The sequence below is a fragment of the Alosa alosa genome, chromosome 7 (assembly GCF_017589495.1).
Source record: "Alosa alosa isolate M-15738 ecotype Scorff River chromosome 7, AALO_Geno_1.1, whole genome shotgun sequence".
NCBI classification, from domain to species: Eukaryota; Metazoa; Chordata; class Actinopteri; order Clupeiformes; family Clupeidae; genus Alosa; species Alosa alosa.
Genome location: NC_063195.1, coordinates 15,934,295 through 15,953,892, shown reverse-complemented (window position 1 = coordinate 15,953,892; position 19,598 = coordinate 15,934,295). Strand labels below are relative to the sequence as shown.

The 19,598-nt window shown below is 43.0% G+C and overlaps 1 protein-coding gene across 5 annotated transcripts in view; it reads left to right on the top strand.

Annotated features, from left to right (window-relative positions):
* Window positions 1–19,598, top strand: part of LOC125297164 (dynamin-2-like) — a 39,502-nt gene that overhangs the window by 3,073 nt on the left and 16,831 nt on the right. For 3 of the 5 annotated variants that reach the window (XM_048247311.1, XM_048247308.1, XM_048247310.1), the window contains exons 2-10: window positions 8,565–8,638; window positions 10,713–10,862; window positions 12,055–12,258; window positions 12,533–12,628; window positions 13,230–13,390; window positions 14,348–14,490; window positions 14,949–15,084; window positions 15,517–15,584; window positions 18,767–18,905. In XM_048247311.1, the coding sequence (XP_048103268.1) occupies window positions 8,565–8,638; window positions 10,713–10,862; window positions 12,055–12,258; window positions 12,533–12,628; window positions 13,230–13,390; window positions 14,348–14,490; window positions 14,949–15,084; window positions 15,517–15,584; window positions 18,767–18,905 (1,171 nt within the window). Of the gene's footprint in view, window positions 1–8,564; window positions 8,639–10,712; window positions 10,863–12,054; window positions 12,259–12,532; window positions 12,629–13,229; window positions 13,391–14,347; window positions 14,491–14,948; window positions 15,085–15,516; window positions 15,585–16,758; window positions 16,898–18,766; window positions 18,906–19,598 lie in introns of all 5 variants that reach the window. The other 2 variants (XM_048247309.1, XM_048247307.1) reach the window with 1 other exon arrangement.

Genomic DNA, 19,598 nt, shown 5'->3' with positions numbered 1-19,598 from the left:
TGCAAGACAGGCCTTTAGGTTAAGTTAGACGTAGTACTCGGTGACCTCGAGAAAGGAAGATCTATAGGAAAATTTGCCGGATTTCTCCTTTAAGTTAGACGCTGCTATATCTTAGGACATCTTTTCGACCGCAAATCTGTAACAGATATGATGACGACCAGTGACAATGACGTAAACACAATGGTCGGGCGATATCGAGGGCGGCAAAAGTTATTGTCAATATTTTCATATATTTTATAAGTCGATAATGTAATTATTGTGACCTATCCCCATCATTCACAATTACTTCACCTTCTGTCACATACTTTATCCAAACAGTTACAAGATATCCCATGTTTATTTAATGTGTACTCTAGCCTATCTGTTATCTCTCCCTATTGAGCACACTGCATTTTATAATCATTATTAACAGTCTGTTCTGTGGCCATGTGTAGTAGTGATTAGCACCAAGGATGTCATCACTTTGCCTCCATGTTCTGTGAAATTGAGAGAATATTCTGAAATGGAATGTGACTCATCGCCTTTGTTCTGCTTGAATTCCTAAGCAGTAATTATGAAATAGTCTGATCAGTCATAGTGTCTGGAATCTGGTGTTATGTAGAACTAGTGCTATTTGAACATTGTCAGTGGTGAAAAATAGAGTTTGTTTTTGATGTTTGTCTTTGCCCTTTGCACTTGCATTGTAAGACAGTTTGGTGTTAATACAAACAACTGTCTTGCTCAAAACTGCAGCAATTAACGTCATTATGCTCTCAAACAACTGTTTGAACCTGTTAGCTTTTGGAAATAGACCCTAGGTTGTTTTTGCGCATCAGAACATCCCTTTAAGACTTAAGGCTTAGCACATCAGCAGTTGTATGACACATGAGAATGCATAACTCCTTGAGATGTTTATGAACAAATTGAAAGGATTATGAATACAGGCAAGGTAGAAATTAACTTTCTTTTCTTTCGATGTTCTATGTATTTGGTTTTTGCTATTTGCTCTTTGCTATTTGCTTTTTTACATGCAGAAATGTGACTTATGCTTTTACCCTATACATGCAGTCAGAAATGTGACAACTCTGAGTGTCGCTACTAGTCTAAATCGATCCCTTGCAACTGCTGACCAGTGTTAGTTAGTGGCTTGCAGCCTGGCTAAAGCTATGCTAGCCAAGGCAGTAATGTGATAAGCCTTGTGGCCAGCCGTGCTAAGACTGTGAGCTGGTCATAGCATTCAGTGTAAAGTCATTGGCCATCCACTGTGTGTGTGTACTTATATCTACTGTGTGTGTGTGTGTGTGTGTGTGTGTGTGTGTGTGTGTGTGTGTGTGTGAGTGACACTTTTGCATTATAAATGAAGGAATTATAAATTAATGCATGTCTAGAAGGCCCTTGCCCAACATCTAAATTAAGGCCGGTGTGTGTCTGCGTCTTTCTGTGTATGTGTATCTCTGTGTGTGTGTGTGTGTGTGTGTATCTGTGTGTATGTATCTCTGTGTGTGTGTGTGTGTGTGTGTGTATATCTGTGTGTTTATGTATCTGTGTGTTTATGTATCTGTGTTTGTGTGCGTATCTGTGTGTTTTTGTATCTGTGTGTGTGTATCTGTGTGTTTATGTATCTGTATCTGTGTGTGTGTATCAGTGTGTGTGTATCTGTGTGTGTGTGTATCTGTCTGTATGTATGTATCTTGTGTGTTTATGTAATTGTGTGTTTATATATCTGTGTGTGTGTGTGTGCTCACACAGCTCACACTCACCCCTCAATGGTCAAGACCCTCTCACTCTGAGCCGTGTGGCTTCTACCGTCTCCCTAATCAGACTCCTCAGTTCTACCGTCTCCCTTATCAGACTCCTCAGTTCTACCGTCTCCCTAATCAGACTCCTCAGAGTGGCTTCTATCGTCTCCCTAATCAGACTCCTCAGAGTGGCTTCTATCGTCTCCCTAATCAGACTCCTCAGAGTGGCTTTTATCGTCTCCCTAATCAGACTCCTCAGTTCTATCGTCTCCCTAATCAGACTCCTCAGTTCTATCGTCTCCCTAATCAGACTCCTCAGTTCTATTGTCTCCCTAATCAGACTCCTCAGTTCTATCGTCTCCCTAATCGGCCCCCTCAGAGAGGCGACGGGTCCTGATGGGTCAGAATGATCCTGTCGAGTCACGTACCCATCAGGCCTGCTGTGCAGAGGTTTTGAGACAGAGGCCCGTTTGATACAGTGCTGTGAATCAAGGAGGATACTTTTCAAAATGGCAAGAAGTTCATTTTTTATTATTTATCACCCCAGCTTGCAGATCAATCGACCCTACAAGCATTATGCCGTTGAATAAGCAAGGAAGTCCTGTTGTGTGTGTGGTTGTCCTGTTGTGTGTGTGGTTGTCCTGTTGTGTGTGGTTGTCCTGTTGTGTGTGGTTGTCCCGTTGTGTGTGTGGTTGTCCCGTTGTGTGTGTGGTTGTCCCGAGTGTGTGGTTGTCCCGAGTGTGTGGTTGTCCTGTTGTGTGTGGTTGTCCTGTTGTGTGTGTGGTTGTCCCGAGTGTGTGGTTGTCCTGAGTGTGTGGTTGTCCTGTTGTGTCTATCTGATGAGCTGTATGGTGCAAGATGAATTTCTAAAAGGATCAACAAAACATCTCTCTATCTAACATGATAATAAATTGACACACAATATTAGATTAGGGAAAATGTGTTTGGACATGATGTTTTATTTGTTTTATGTTTTTGCATAAGACCTTTGCACAGCACTATATGCATGTAAATGACATCCTATTGCATAAAAGCATGTTTGTACGGGTTACTGACTAAACATTTGCACATTTACGTATACTGTTCAGTTTAAGAAAGCATGGTCTAGTCATACTGTTCAGTTCACCCAAATCTTGCGAACCCGACTGAATATGGAGTCTGAAACTAACTGACAGTGCTAATGCTAACAGAAGCTAGTAAATGTGTGTAATTTGGAAATATAAAAAAAGACAAGCGATGACAAGTGTGTGTTATTCCAAGACGCAAAAGGGCCTGCCCGAAGGAGAATTCTTTTGAAACTTAAACCTGAACAGTCCAACCAGTAGACTAGGCCAATTAGGCTACTTACGATATGTCCAGGCATCAGTCCTGCTGAGAGCTGAATACAGAAAGAGTTGTAATAGTAACAGTATAGCCTACCTATAATATCTCCATAATGTGTGCTGTCATGAATAAATAATCATATAAAACAATTATATCAGTTTATATTATACAATTTATAATGATATAATATAATATAATATGTATTATATAATTAATTAATATTATACAGACACCACCTCTAACAAATGTCCTGCAGGAAACACTAATGTGAAGAGATAATTGTTCAGAAATTTCTCTCATCCTCACTACTGCATAAGCTGTCTGCAGTGTCCAGACTTGTCTTAAGGGTGTGTCCACATGCCTGTTGCCGCGACAACAGACAACATTGTGTGTGTGTGTGTACCCCCTGGGGGGTGCTAATCTAGGATACGAACTTGACCACACCACCCCCTCCTGCTGAATTGACCTGGATCTCTTTCACACACACGCACACACGCACACACACACACTTGTGTGCATGCATATGGACACACATTTCCATGGGCCCACACAAGCCTGTGTAAATAAATGCATGCCATCACACACATTATTTAAAGATAAAGTGGGAGTTTATGTCCATGCCATGGTAGCATGAAAATTGCACAACCTATCCTATGCATCCATAAAGACTAGGTCACACACACACACACACACACACACACACACAGAGACATAGGCACACACAGAGACACACATATGCTAAGCGCAGCCTCGGGGTAGCCGTGTGCAGTGACCTGGATGTGATTTTTGTTCCAGTCACTGCGGGTCAGATGGAGAGAGAGAGAGAGAGACTGAAAGAAGGACAGAAAGAAAGGAGACAGAACACAGAGATTCTTCCCTCTGCTCCAGTTTGCCTTTCTGACGACTGCCCCCCCCCCCCCTCATCCCTTGTTCTCTTTATATCCCTCTCTCTATCTCTTTCTGATGTTTTCTTACTCATGTTCTCTCTCTCTCACTCACTCACTCACTCACTCACTCACTCACTCACTCACTCACTCACTCACTCACTCACTCACTCACTCAAAGGCTGGATGTATAATTGATGGGAAAGTAACTGAAACTGCATCAGGCTCACATCAGTGCCAACCTGTGTGTGTGTGTGTGTGCCCGTGTGTGTGCCTGTGTGTGTGTGTGTGTGTGTGCCCGTGTGTGTGTGTGTGTGTGTGCCCATGTGTGTGTGTGTGTGTGTGTGCCCGTATGTGTGTGTGTGCCCATGTGTGTGTGTGCCCATGTGTACTTGCAAGTGCAAGTTGCATTCGAGACATAAGAGTAAGAGAGACAGAGTGGTGAGAGAGACAGAAGGAGAAAATCTAGAGAAGAGAAGAGCCAAACATGAGTTAGGCCACTGGTTCTCAAATGGGGGTACGTGAGATTTTAACCCTTAGAAGCCGATTGACGCAAAGTGTGTCAAAAAACATACCCTTTCTTCTGTGTTACATTGCTCCGCAACTGTTCATAGCAGCGAGAAGCCTTTATTGTGTGACAGAGCAGAAGGTGGGGCTTTCCAACGAGACCACTCACTTGTCTGTACGTTAAAGTATGAAGATTAAAAAAATCATGAAATGAAATCAAATTGCATCATATTTACAGTCTCTGCGTTCATCTGCGCATCCATTACTGTTGTTTGAATTACTCGCGAACCCGTGAACGCATAGATATGGCAAGCATATCAGATGAAAGAGGAGACACAGGGCTATCCATTAAGTATGTCGATCCTTCTGGCTTATGAAAACAGATGAAGTGACTGCAAAATAATAACGGCATGTACAAAAACCAACTGCACACCCATTACTCTCGTTTGAATTAGCCTACTCGCGGACCTGTGATCGGATAGATATGCCACGCATGTCAGATGAAAGAGGAGACACAGAGCTATCATTTGATACCAAGTATTGATACATCCTTCTGGGTTATAAAACAGACTAAGTGACGGCAAAATAATAACTTCATATAGCTCGACTTACCTCTCGTTTTTGTGGCAAAGCATCTTTATAATCCAACGCTATTGTGTGTTTCTCTATGGCAAAGAATGTTCATAATCTGGTTTTAAGATCCTAGCAAATTCCTGCATTCAATTCAAGGCTCACATTGCATCTGCAATTTGTTCGACAAAGAAACCCCTTTTTTGCCTTTACTTTGTTCATGGCAATGAAGTAAAAAGTTGTAGAGAATCATGAGTGCAGACAGGCACACATAGGCCAACACTTAAACTCGGGTCAAGTCAGGTCAGATCAGTTCGTGTTACAGATATGGATTGCAGAAAGATCATTTTTAATCACTAAATAAAAAAATGGTATTTATTTCTGTAAGGCGCACACCACATATGTCTGTAAATTGCTCAGCCCCAGAGAATCCCTCCACCGTGGCAATGATATTGCCAGATTCAGGACAGTCTGCCCTACACACACATGAAATGCATGTAGAGCTATGAGCTTGCTGTGGTGAGATACATGTCAAAATATAAGATTTTTATAATACGCTTTTTAATTTTAATTCTTTAAAAATCAAAATAAAATCAATGCTAGTACTAATACATGAAATGATTACTGTGGGACACTTACAATGACCAGAATAAATCCTTATGAATAAAGGTAGTGAAAATGCCCTAAAAACAGCTTAGGGTACTAAGGGTTAAAATATACATATACCGGTATTTAAAAAGTAGAATCCATGCAAAAATACTTTTTACTACAATTATTTAATAAATAATATTTCAGGAAAATATAAGTTGTATGTGTATGTGTTTTATTAGTTCGTGCGTGCGTCCGTGCGTGTTGTGTGGTCTGTAGGGTGATGTGTGGGCAGTGGGAGGGTGTGTGAACCTGCTGCAGTTTGTTGTATGTGTGTGTGTGTGTGTGTTGTGTGGTCTGGAGGGTGATGTGTGGGCTGTGGGAGGGTGTGAACCTGCTGCAGTTTGCTGTGTGTGTGTGTGTATTGTGTGTATTGTGTGGACTGGAGGGTACTGTGTGGGCAGTGGGAGGGTGTGTGAACCTGCTGCAGTTTGATGTGTGTGTGTGTGTGTGTGTGTGTGTGTGTGTGTGTGTGGCGTCTGTGTGGAAGTATTCTTGAGTAAGACCCTGAGCTCCAATTTACTCCCATTGGCACCTTGCATGGCAGCCATCACTGTGGGAATGGGTAAACGTGAATGGGTGAATGCATGGCAGCCATCACTGTGGGAATGGGTAAACGTGAATGGGTGAATGCATGGCAGCCATCACTGTGGGAATGGGTAAACGTGAATGGGTGAATGCATGGCAGCCATCACTGTGGGAATGGGTAAACGTGAATGGGTGAATGCATGGCAGCCATCACTGTGGGAATGGGTAAACGTGAATGGGTGAATGCATGGCAGCCATCACTGTGGGAATGGGTAAACGTGAATGGGTGAATGCATGGCAGCCATCACTGTGGGAATGGGTAAACGTGAATGGGTGAATGCAGTAACTGCTTTGAATACCCCCAGTCTACTCCAGATATTATTTGGATGATGTCACTATACTAAAATGTCATCAATCAAAGCAGGCCCAGACAACATACCAGGCCGAGTGTTGAAGGACTGTGCAGAAGAGCTGAAGGATGTTTTTACAGACATTTTCAACACCTCTCTGGAGCAAGCGGTCATCCCATCACTTTTCAAAGCTGCCACCATCATACCCGTGCCAAAGAAATCCTCACCATCATGCTTCAATGACTACCGTCCTGTAGCACTCACGCCCATAATCATGAAGTGCTTCGAACGGCTAGTCATGTCACACATCAAAGCCACCCTACCCCCCACCCTGGACCCCTTCCAGTTTGCATACCGAGCCAAACGATCCACGGAGGATGCAATCTGCTCTGCCCTCCATCCAGCCCTCACCCACTTGGACAATAAAGACTCATATGTGAGAATGCTGTTCATAGACTTCAGTTCAGCATTCAATACCATAATACCACAACAACTCATCAGCAAACTGGACAAGCTAGGATTCAGCACCTCCCTCTGCAACTGGCTGCTGGACTTCCTGTTGCAAGAGACCACAAGCAGTACGTGTCGGGAACAACACCTCAAGCACTCTGACCCTGAGCACGGGGGCCCCGCAAGGGTGTGTGCTCAGCCCCCTGCTCTTCACACTGCTAACACATGACTGTACAACCACTCACAGCTCCAACCATCTGGTGAAGTTTGCGGACGACACAACACTGGTGGCCATCATTATTAAGGGCGATGAGAAGAAGTAGACCTGCTGGCCAAATGGTGCAAAGACAACAACCTCCTGCTGAATGTCAGCAAGACAAAGGAGATTGTTGTCAACTTTCAGAGAGGCCACAAACAACTGCCACCACTGTCCATCGACTGGAGATGCTGTGGAGAGAGTGAGCAGCACAAAATTCCTGGGGGTGCACATCAGCGACGACCTCTCCTGGACCACCAACACAGCATCACTGGCGAAGAAAGCCCAGCAGCGCCTCTACTTCTTGCGCAAATTGAAGAAGGCAAGTGCCACACCTCCCGTCATGACCACATTCTACAGAGGGACCATCGAGAGCATCGTGTCCAGCTGCATCACAGTGTGGGGCGGAAGCTGCACAAATCAGAACAGGAAGACCATCCAGCGCATTGTTAACACAGCTAAGAGGATCATTGGAGCACCACTCCCCTCCCTGCAGGACATTTACACCACCCGCCTCACCCGCAAAGGCACTAATTATTGTCAAGGACACAACCCACCCTGCACACGAACTGTTCAGCCTTCTGCCCTCTGGAAAGAGGTACAGGAGCCTCCGCTCCCGCACCACCAGACTTGCAAGTAGCTTCATCCACCAAGCAATCAGGATGCTGAACACTCTACCCACTCTCCTATCACTGACGGCCCCCCCACCCACCAGCCAGACAGGAACCTAGGATCCTGTCTACCCTAACCCCCTACCTACCCTGCTGCTTCATATCAAGCCTGATGTACTTGAAATGACTGCATATCAATGTAAATATACAGTACACACAAGCACAAGTTTAAACTTCATGTAAATGCTATCAATGTTATTTATCACTCTGCCACAATGCTGCTATGTAAATATACAACACCACTACCTCTTTTTTTATATATATTCTATATTTCTATATTCTAATATATGTTCTATATTTCAGTCTCGCACTTTAATGTCTGTATGTGGTATGTCTGTATATTTTTATTTTTTATTGTCTATGGCTATGTCTATGTCTAAAGTATGTCTATGTCTGCATAGGAAAGTAAGAAACGAAATTTCAATTCTTTGTATGACCAGTGCATGTAAAGAAATTGACAATAAAGCCGACTTGACTTGACTTGACTCAATGTACAGCATAAATAAACGTTGTGTGTCTGTGTAACTGTACCACTAGATGTATTTACTAACGCTCTGAACACACAGTATTCTGTGAGTGATACACGTGTGTTTAACACGGTTGCTACGTTCTAAGGAATTCTCATGTTCTCCACTCTGATCTGTCCTCATCTCCATCAGGGACTTTCTTCCACGAGGCTCAGGGATCGTCACCCGCAGACCTTTGGTCCTTCAGCTGGTCAACAACATAGCAGGTAAAACACACACACACACACACACACACGTAGACCACTTTTACCCTAACACCCTGTAAGACTGTAAACACTCACTCATTCAAAAGTCATTCTCCACAATGCACCACCTTTAAGGCTATGAGGGGCCACAGTTGGTTCATAGTAAATATGAGGTACTGTACCTTTAAGGCTGAGAGGACTTTGTAAGTCCATGGGAAATGGGACCACATGGGGTGAGAGTGAGAGTTGGTTACACAGGAAAGCTTTCTCCCTGTGTTGGAGACACACACACTTGTGCAGTGCACAGTATCCTCACCGATATGAACAAGCAAACATACACATACATAAAAAACACACACATACATAAAAACACACACACGCACACCCACATACAGAAATGACCATGAAAACACACAATCAGAAATATACACACTAAAACACTACAAACACACAATCAGAAATATACACACTAAAACACTACAATCACACAATCAGAAATATACACACTAAAACACTACAAGCACACATGCAGAAATATACACACTAAAACACTACAAAGACACATGCAGAAATATACACACTAAAACACTACAAACACACATACAGAAATATACACACTAAAACACTACATCACCCTATGAGTTAAGTATAAGTATATATACTCTTTTGATCCTGTGAGGGGAAATTTGGTCTCTGCATTTATCCCAATCCGTGAATTAGTGAAACACACTCATGAAGCACACAGTGAACACAGTGAGGTGAAGCACACACTAATCCCTGCGCAGTGAGCTGCCTGCTACAACAGCGGTGCTCAGGGAGCAGTGAGTGGTTAGGTGCCTTGCTCAAGGGTACTTCAGCCATTCCCACTGGTCGGGGCTCGAACCGGCAACCCTCTGGTTACAGAGTGCTTACCAGTGGGCCACGGCTGCCCCTGTTACACACTCATGTATAGATGTTACAGTAACACACACTACACTCAACATTAGGTTGCGATGATTAATCGATTTATCAATTACTATTAAGTTAATCACTTACTCCTATATGCCAGTGCACTAAATATCTGTGGTGTGTGGACAGAACAAGGGCATTTGATATCATAATCTTGGGCTTTGGAAAAGAATGATCAAAATTGTTTCACAATTTTCTGGCATTTTATCGATCAAATAACTAATTGATTAATCAAGAAAAATAATTGACATATTGACATTATTGACATATGTCAATTATATGTCAATTATAATATCTCAAAAAGATAAATGAAACGAGTCGTTAGTTGCAGCACTATGTGGAATGTACAATCAATAATGCAAAATACATGTACACACACACAAACAAACACACACACACACACACAAACACATGCACACACACAAACACAAACTGTCTGTGTCTGTCCAGAGTTTATATATCCATCCGTCTGTGTCTGTCCAGAGTTTATACATATCCATATGTCTGTGTCTGGCCAGAGTTTATATATATCCATATGACATATATATATATATATATATATATATATATATATATATATATATATATATATATATATATATATATATGTCTGTCCAGAGTTTATATATATATATATATATGTATGTCTGTGTCTGTCCAGAGTTTATATATATCCATACATGTATGTCTGTGTCTGTCCAGAGTTTATATATATATATCCATATGTCTGTGTCTGTCCAGAGTTTATATATATCCATACATCTGGCCAGAGTTTATATATGTCTGTGTCTGTCCAGAGTTTATATATATCCATCCGTCTGTGTCTGTCCAGAGTTTATATATATCCATCCGTCTGTGTCTGGCCAGAGTTTATATATGTCTGTGTCTGTCCAGAGTTTATATATATCCATACATGTATGTCTGTGTCTGTCCAGAGTTTATATATATCCATACATGTATGTCTGTGTCTGGCCAGAGTTTATATATATATATCCATATGTCTGTGTCTGTCCAGAGTTTATATATATCCATCCGTCTCTGTCTGGCCAGAGTTTATATATGTCTGTGTCTGTCCAGAGTTTATATATATCCATCCGTCTGTGTCTGGCCAGAGTTTATACATATCCATATGTCTGTGTCTGTCCAGAGTATGCCGAGTTCCTGCACTGTAAGGACAAGAAGTTTGTGGACTTCGATGAAGTCCGTCGGGAGATTGAGGCGGAGACGGACCGGATCACTGGTTCCAATAAGGGAATCTCCCCCATACCCATCAACCTTCGAGTCTTCTCACCCAACGGTAACACACACACACACACACACACACACACACACACACACACACTTTTACACACACACACAATCATACAGATAAACAGATCCATAGCCATCAATCTCCAAGTCCACAAATTCAACAGTAATACCAGGGACACACCAAAAGCTAGTTGGGGGGATTCATACCCTTCTCTTGTCTGTGTGTGCAATAACCCAGTCTGAGACCATTAGCCTAGCTTAGCATAAGTGTGTGCAATAACCCAGTCCGAGACCATTAGCCTAGCTTAGCATAAGTGTGTGCAATAACCCAGTCCGAGACCATTAGCCTAGCTTAGCATAAGTGTGTGCAATATCCCAGTCTGAGACCATTAGCCTAGTTTAGCATAAGTGTGTGCAATAACCCAGTCTGAGACCATTAGCCTAGCTTAGCATAATCCAATGAAAGTGGGTTAGACCAATTAGCCTATTGCTAAAAATCTGATCATATAAATGTTATGTTTTAAACAGTCTTAAATATATAAACGAATAAAACACTAGGTGTGTAACTACAAAACAAGATCAACACGGAACTGATAACTGATACAAACTTTGCGGCCTGGATAGAATTTTTTTGCAGTAAAAACAATATGTACTAGCAATATTACTGCTTAGTCTGATTGTCCTTCATATAATTTGTTGATCGCACTCCATTTTTTTTTTGTATTCCTTTTTCGCTGACTTATTGTCATGTAGCAACAGGGGTAACAAGTAACAAATGTTTCGGCCTTGTGGCCTTCGTCAGTGTGTTTCATCCCTAGCCACTTCCTAGTCTTAAATAGGCAAGTTGCCTCAATTAATGGCACCTGTGTCCTGTCAAGCTCGACATGGAGTCCACAAGCACTCTGACACATCAGGCCTCACCGACCGTTCATCAGTCGGAGCGCTTAGTGTCTCCACAGTACACAACCCAACATACCGTACATATCCAGACAAAAATAAAGGCATAGCAGAAAAAAAAAGAACGTCTCCCTTTGAAGAAACTTCCTGTCTATATCTCCTCCCTTACGGGGTCTTACAGAAATTTAACTTGTTGAAATCTGTAGAAACCTTGAATGCACACACACACACACACACACACACACACACACACACACACACACACACACACACACACACACACACACACACATATTGACACATTTTTGACTCCATCTCTCTTTGTCCTCTTCCACCTCTAGTCTTGAACTTGACCTTGATCGACCTCCCGGGCATGACGAAGGTTGCTGTGGGTGACCAGCCAGTAGACATCGAGTTTCAGATTAGGGACATGCTTCTTCAGTTCATCACCAGGGAGAATTGTCTCATCCTGGCTGTGACGCCAGCTAACACTGACCTGGCCAACTCAGACGCCCTCAAGATCGCCAAAGAGGTCGACCCACAGGGTAAGTTTTGGTGTTTGTCAGCGTGTATTTATCTGTTTCAACAACTTTTATAGTACATACTAGACTGTGAATATTCATTGATGCCCTGTGTGTGTGTGTGTGTGTGTGTGTGTGTGTGTCATGGGTCATGTTTTTATGAAGATGCAAGTCAAGTCACTTTTGTGTGTGTGTGTGTGGGTGGGTGGCTGCACATGAATGCATTTCTCCTTTTAATAAATTAACGAGGTGACCTGAAAGTGACCCTGATGACCTTTGACCTTGTGCTGACCACCAGGCCTGAGGACCATCGGCGTGATCACCAAGCTGGACCTGATGGACGAGGGGACAGATCGAGACATCTTTGAGAACAAGCTGCTGCCGCTGCGCAGAGGTAACACACACACACACACACACACACACACACACACACACACACACACACACACACACACACACACACACACACACACACACATTACATTACATTTGGCACATAATTAACCAAAGCGACTACACACACACTCTCACACACACGCACACATACACACGCATACATCATGCATCTGCGCAGAGGTAACACACACACACACACACACATTACATTACATTACATTACATTTGGAGTGGTGAGAGAGACAAAAGGAGAGAATCTAGAGAGGAGAAGAGCCAAACATGAGCTAGGAGGTAGGAGAGCCGTGTGTGTGTGTGTGTTATGTGGTCTGGAGGGTGATGTGTGAGCAGTGGGAGACATCTTTGAGAACAAGCTGCTGCCGCTGCGCAGAGGTAACACACACACACACACACACACACACATTACATTACATTTGGCACATAATTAACCAAAGCGACTACACACACACTCTCACACACACGCACACATATGCACACATACACACGCATACATCATGCATGCAATTGCAATTATAGCAAGGCTTACACAGACATAATGTAGACATGACATAAAGGCATCATTTCTTGTTTTCATCCTCCAGGTTACATTGGTGTGGTGAACCGTAGTCAGAAGGACATTGACGGCAGGAAGGACATCAGTGCGGCTCTCACCGCTGAAAGGAAGTTCTTCCTGTCGCACCCGGCATACCGCCACATAGCCGAGCGGATGGGCACCCCTCACCTGCAGAAGGCCCTCAACCAGGTAAGTCTCGTTGTCGTCTTACCCATGTCTCACCTGGTCTGGTCATCTCCTTTGTTTAGCCTATTTCTCCATACATAATTGAGCTCAACTGAGTGGCATCCCAAAGGAAAATATCTTGTCTTAAAAATGTGTCTTTTTTTTCTCTCCCAAGAAATAAATCAGCTCTCATTGAGATTTGATCTGTTTCTCCTAAACTGCCTTTAGGAGAAATAAGGAGCAAAATTACATTAACAAATAAATCTAAAACAAAAGAGAAGTTTGAGATCTTAGCGTGAGTGAGGGGCTGGCCCCATTAGTGGGGAATAAAGACATGACAGGTAGGGGTGCGATGAACAGGAATGATAACACCTTTCTTTATTTACATGGAAGGTCATAGACTCAAAACAAAATAGCCACACACAAACATAGGAGTCATAAACAGACAGGCATATGAAATAAAATAACATCTGATCCAGCGGACTGAAACGGGAAAAGTAACATGAAACCAAAATGCCAAAATATTATTTTAACGTTTCCATTTTGCTGGGGTGATGGGGGTCAGGTAGGGCTTGAAAATTCCCTACCTCCAAAGTGGGGAGAGATGGAAAAAGTCTGAGAACCACTAGCCCAAATAGGCTAGTCAAAGAAGAGGTCCCTCAAAGGTGTTTCATGTCAGTTTCAGCCTGACGTCCATTTCTCTTTCTGCACTGCTCTTTATCTTTGTGAGTCCTATTTAAGTATTTTTCTTGATGAACTGAAATGATGAATGACAGCATTCGCTGTTTTCTTATGTCTCTTCCAAGTTCTGATCTTGACTCTCTCCTCTCTTTCGCTCTTTGTTATACTTTACTGTTCTGAAGCTGAAACTATATATATTTGTCATTCTGTAGGTATCTTATTCCTCATAATGTTTCTCGTCCAATTGTATGTTCATCTCACCATCCACTTTTTAAAAATAACAATGGTCTCCCTCTGCAGCAACTGACCAACCACATCCGCGACACTCTGCCGACTCTGCGCAGCAAACTGCAGTCTCAGCTGCTCTCGCTGGAGAAGGAAGTGGAGGAGTACAAAAACTTCAAGCCCGATGACCCGCAGCGAAAGACCAAGGCTTTACTCCAGTGAGTGCACGTATGCACACACATAGACACACACATACACACACATACACACACATACACATACACACACACATACACACACACACACACACACACACACACACACACAGTCTCTGACTTTTGCACAGTAACTTCCAAATGAATGACCTGCAGTGTGAGTTCATGTGTGCGAGCACACACACACACACACCTATACATGAATATATCCGCATGCATATATTTACATGCACACACAGTACCCTTGCAAAATTTTCACACAGATTTCTTTTGTTTTTTGATGCAATTTCAGATAGCAATACAGAATTGTTATGAGATGTGAAACGACATTTCATTTTTCCCTTCCAAGTCCTTCCAGAGTATGTTAATGTATGAGCTGACTAGTGACTAGCAATATTGACACAGACACAGACACAATCTTGTACACAGTCCCACTCAACCTTACTCTGTCCTCCCTTAAGGATGGTTCAACAGTTCGGTGTGGACTTTGAGAAGCGCATCGAGGGTTCAGGTGACCAAGTGGACACTGTGGAACTTTCTGGAGGTGCTCGCATCAACCGCGTCTTCCACGAGATCTTCCCCTACGAGCTCTTCAAGGTGCCCTATGTAGTTCCAGCAGTATAATAAGAAAGTAGTGCGAGAGCAACTGTTACAGCAATGTGACACCAAGGCCCCTGATAGAGCACTGTACGTTTTTGTGGGAGGCGGGGGTTACTGTTTGCAATATTAATGTTTACAAAATCAATTAAGGTGTGAGTTGTTTTCGTTGTTCTTCAAAGGCAGTAATGTAGAACACATTCATTCAAAGTGACACAGACACCCTTTGCTGGCAAAAATCCCCCTGAAGCAACTCTGGGGTTAAGTGTCCAAGGGCAAAACCAGCTAGCCCAATGCCCTAGCCTCTACACTACTGTTAACTGCAGTGCAGCCTGACCTATAATTTTTTATATGTGTATGTTCTAATGTTCTGATCACAGTGCAGCCTGACCTATAATGTTTCATGTGTATGTGCTAATGTTCTGATCACAGATGAAGTTTGATGAGAAGGAGCTCAGGAGAGAGATCAGTTATGCCATCAAGAACATCCATGGTGTCAGGCAAGTACACTCACCCCGCTGCTACAGTATATATGCGTTACACTACTGCACTAAACTGTGCTTGTAGCAGCATATTCAATATAACAGCATACTCATGAGACTAAATATATCTCTAATCACCAAAGAGTTTTTAAATGTTTTTTTTGTTGTTGTTGTTTAATTAATTTTATGAGCATCAACCTACTGTAAGCATGCTCATAAAATAAACAGCAGTTCTGTGCCATCACCACTAAAGTATCTCTAAACGTTAATGGTGTGCTCCTGTACAAGTGATGCTGCTCAGACAGAGAGATGAAATGCTCAGGAAACCATTGCTGGTGTTTTGGCTTAATTAGCTGATTGGATCACCACCGTAGTGCCATGACACAGCTGTAGCGCATCAAGGGTTAATCTGCAGTGTGCAGTAGGACAGGAGCCACAAAAGAGTGGCCATGTGTTTGTCACCTGTTGAGTTGGTTCCATCTCTGTGGTTCCCTGCTGTTGTCATTTCTCAAGTTCACGCCATTCTTGACTGATTTTCTCTCACTCCCTTTCTCACTTTGTCTGTTATATATCTATCTACTGTATCTATCTATCTATCTACTGTATCTATCTATCTATCTATCTATCTATCTATCTATCTATCTATCTATCTATCTAAATGTCAATGTGTTGTGCTAGAGGTTTTGTCTGAGGTATTCTAGCCTCATTTGTCAATAGTAATGTATTTGATGGCTAAAGCTGATTCTGTTTCTCTTTTTTCCCCACTTTCTTTTGGTCTTGCACACCTGGCAACACAACTCACCTGTCAACCCCTGTTCTATGTTTGTTTGTGTGTGTGTGTGTGTGTGTGTGTGTGTGTGTGTGTGTGTGTGTGTGTGTGTGTGTGTGTGTGTGTGTGTGTGTGTGTGTGTGTGTGTTTTGTGTATTTGTGTGTGTTCCTTTCTCTCTCTCTCTTTTTCATTCACACCTCAAATTTACTATTGAGATGTCTATTCTGTGTTTTCAACAAATCCTCTATTTCTTTTCTTTCTTTCTTTCTTTCTTTCTTTCTTTCTTTCTTTCTTTCTTTCTTTCTTTCTTTCTTCACCATCACCTGTCCTGTTGCCCTTTACATCCTGCTCTCCCTTCTGCTCCTGTTGTGCGTCGTTGTCCCTGTGTGTGCGGATGTGTCTTTGTATGTCTATGCCCTCAGAACGGGGCTGTTCACGCCCGACTTGGCGTTCGAGGCCATCGTGAAAAAGCAGATTGTTAAGCTGAAGGAGCCGTGTCTGAAGTGTATCGATCAGGTCATTCAGGAACTGATCAACACTGTCAGGCAATGCAGCTGCAAGGTACCGCTGGAGTAGGCTGCAGTACCTCCTCCTGGCCTACCAGGGGGCGCTGTCACTGCTGTCCAGCAGGAAACAGCGGGGTTGGAGGAGGCATAGTGCAATTCGGAAAAGGGGGGCGGCTTTAAGGTCCCAACATGCTCTGCAGGGTTTGACAGAGAGGAAAAAAAAATTGGTTGGCCAATATTTGCCAAACATTTCGTTGTGGTACCCTCAAGTCTAACTGATGGTACTGATAGCCCAGTTTAACTGTAAATCTGTCCTGAGATCAAGAACTAGCCAAACCATTTGCTTGGAGCTTGAGCTAGGATGGAGTCCAATCCTGGATATGATGAGAGAAGATGCAGATGTACTCTTGCAGTTTTCAAGAAGTGATCATATTCACAGCTAAATCATCAGCCTTCAATCGAAAATATAACTGACGTACCAGCTAGTGTCGAAAACAAGGATTCAGAGCAGATTGACAAATCAGAACACAGTTTCCAGACCTTGGTTTTCTACTTCCTGCCTGTTGTGTGGGGTCTGAATGTACTGAAGTGCCCCCCTCCTCTGACCTCCAACAGCCCTACTGGCTCCCTGTCTTAAGTGCCCCAGCGCGGGGATTTTGGTGTGGTTTTATTTTGCTGTGATGGACAGACATATTTAAGGGTTGATGAAGAAGAAAGGCATGGTCTAGCTTTCATCAACTTGCACTCTCGTAGACCAGCTACAGGTTTTCATGTTTCATTGCCAGTATTCTCCAACTGAATTGTCTCCAATAAGCTAGTCCATAAGTTGGACATTTTACATTTAATTTAAAGTTAACCTAGCAATTGTAATCAATTGTACAACATGGCACTTGAATAAGATTTCGAATTGACATTGCTTGGACAATACTCCATCAAAAGGCAGCAACTCATGCAAGATGTGCATCCTACATCTTCTCCACTGGTGTTGGTGGATGGTGAGTGTTCTCTTCAGTCGGTGGCTTAGCTTGGCCATCATGATGATGGTCTCATCATGGCAGATGGGCAATCGGGGCTCTGTGAGGAGCGAATCGATTGGCTGTTGGTGTTGTTAGATGAGTCAATGTGGTGATCAGCAAGCAACATCTTACCCATTATTGGTGGTTTAGGTCATCACAGAAAACCTAAACCCCAGAGCCATGTTTGCCCAGTCACTAGACGGTGTGTGTGTGTGTTAAGAGCCATCATGATCTCACCAATGCTGCAGTTGGCGAGGAAGCTTGGTGACAGCTGGTGCTGTGGAGTAGTTTGTTATTTTGTTTGTTTGTTTGTTGTTTTGTTTGTTTGCTTGTTTTGGTATTATGTAGGACTAAGTGGCCTTGCTTGCCTCACTCCCCTCATTGCAGTCATCGTTGCCGGTACCCAAAACCTGTAGCTGGTCTACCAGAGTGTTGTCTTGAATGATGACTAATGAACTAAACAATCTTTTTTTTTTCTCTGTTCTTGTCTTGTTTTCTTTGTCTTTCTGTATTTCTTGCATTGCTGTCACCACCCTATCTCATATTTATCTTTGCATGTCACTTCACATCAACAACCATACTTACTTCCTTTAGCTTACTCCCTCTCCTCTCAACTTTTATTATTATCCTCTTCCAATCAAAACACTGCTCTCCACCCCCCCCCCCCTTCCCCCTGTTCATCCAATGGAAATACTACCATTGTGTCCCTGTCAAGTCTCAATTTCCTCATCCAATAAAAATGCTTCAATGCTTCTTCCTTACCCCCCCCCCCACTCTCCCAACCCAACCCAACCCACCCGCCAACCAACCCAACCTTGCCACATTAAATTGAATTAAAAACTCTCCCCTGCCCCTCACCTGCTCCCTCTCCCCGCCCACTTTTTTAAAAAAATCCCATGGTGCATCAGGACGGGGCTGTTCACGCCAGACATGGCATTTGAGGCCATCGTGAAGAAACAGATCGTTAAGCTGAAGGAGCCGTGTCTGAAATGCGTGGACGTGGTGGTGTCTGAGCTCTCCACGCTGATCCGCAAGTGTACAGAGAAGGTAAAGCGAAAGACAAGAAACAGAGAGGAGGAGGAGGAGGAGATGTGAGAGGACAAGAAAAGAAGGAGAGAACTATAAAGTCAACGAAGACAAGGAAGACATAGTTGGGGAGAGAGAGAGAGAGAGAGAGAGAGAGAGAGAGAGTGTGTGTGTTTGTGTGTTGAAAGAGAGAGAGTGTGTGTGTCTCCTGGACACGGACAGTCTTGGGTGTCCAGGTTGTGTTGTGATGCTGATTGTATGTGTATGTGTACCACAGGGGCGTATTCCAAAAATGAGGATAAGTGGCAAGCCTGGCTAAATTAACTCAGAAAAAAGTTCAAAAAGGCTAATCTACCTCAGTAAAAGCTTCAGTTAACCGAGAAAAGGGCTAAATTAGCTCAGAAGCTGTTAGCCATCTGATGAAAAAAGCTGGTCAGAGCTACCCTGGGGTGCGTTTCCCAAAAGCATAGCAACTTACAAAGTTGCTATGGTTTTGGGGAATGCACCCCTGGCTGATACCACTCTGATTGTCATCTCAATTGAGATTTGGTTTGGGGACCCTTTGCTCACTTCTAGTTTTCCAAGGGGCTGATAACCAACCTTGTAAACATAGGCTTTAAAAGTAGTTGTTTACTCAGTTCTATAGAAAATACACATTTAGCATAGAAATGACGTCATCAGCGCAGCCATTGGTAGAGTTCGACGCACTGCTAA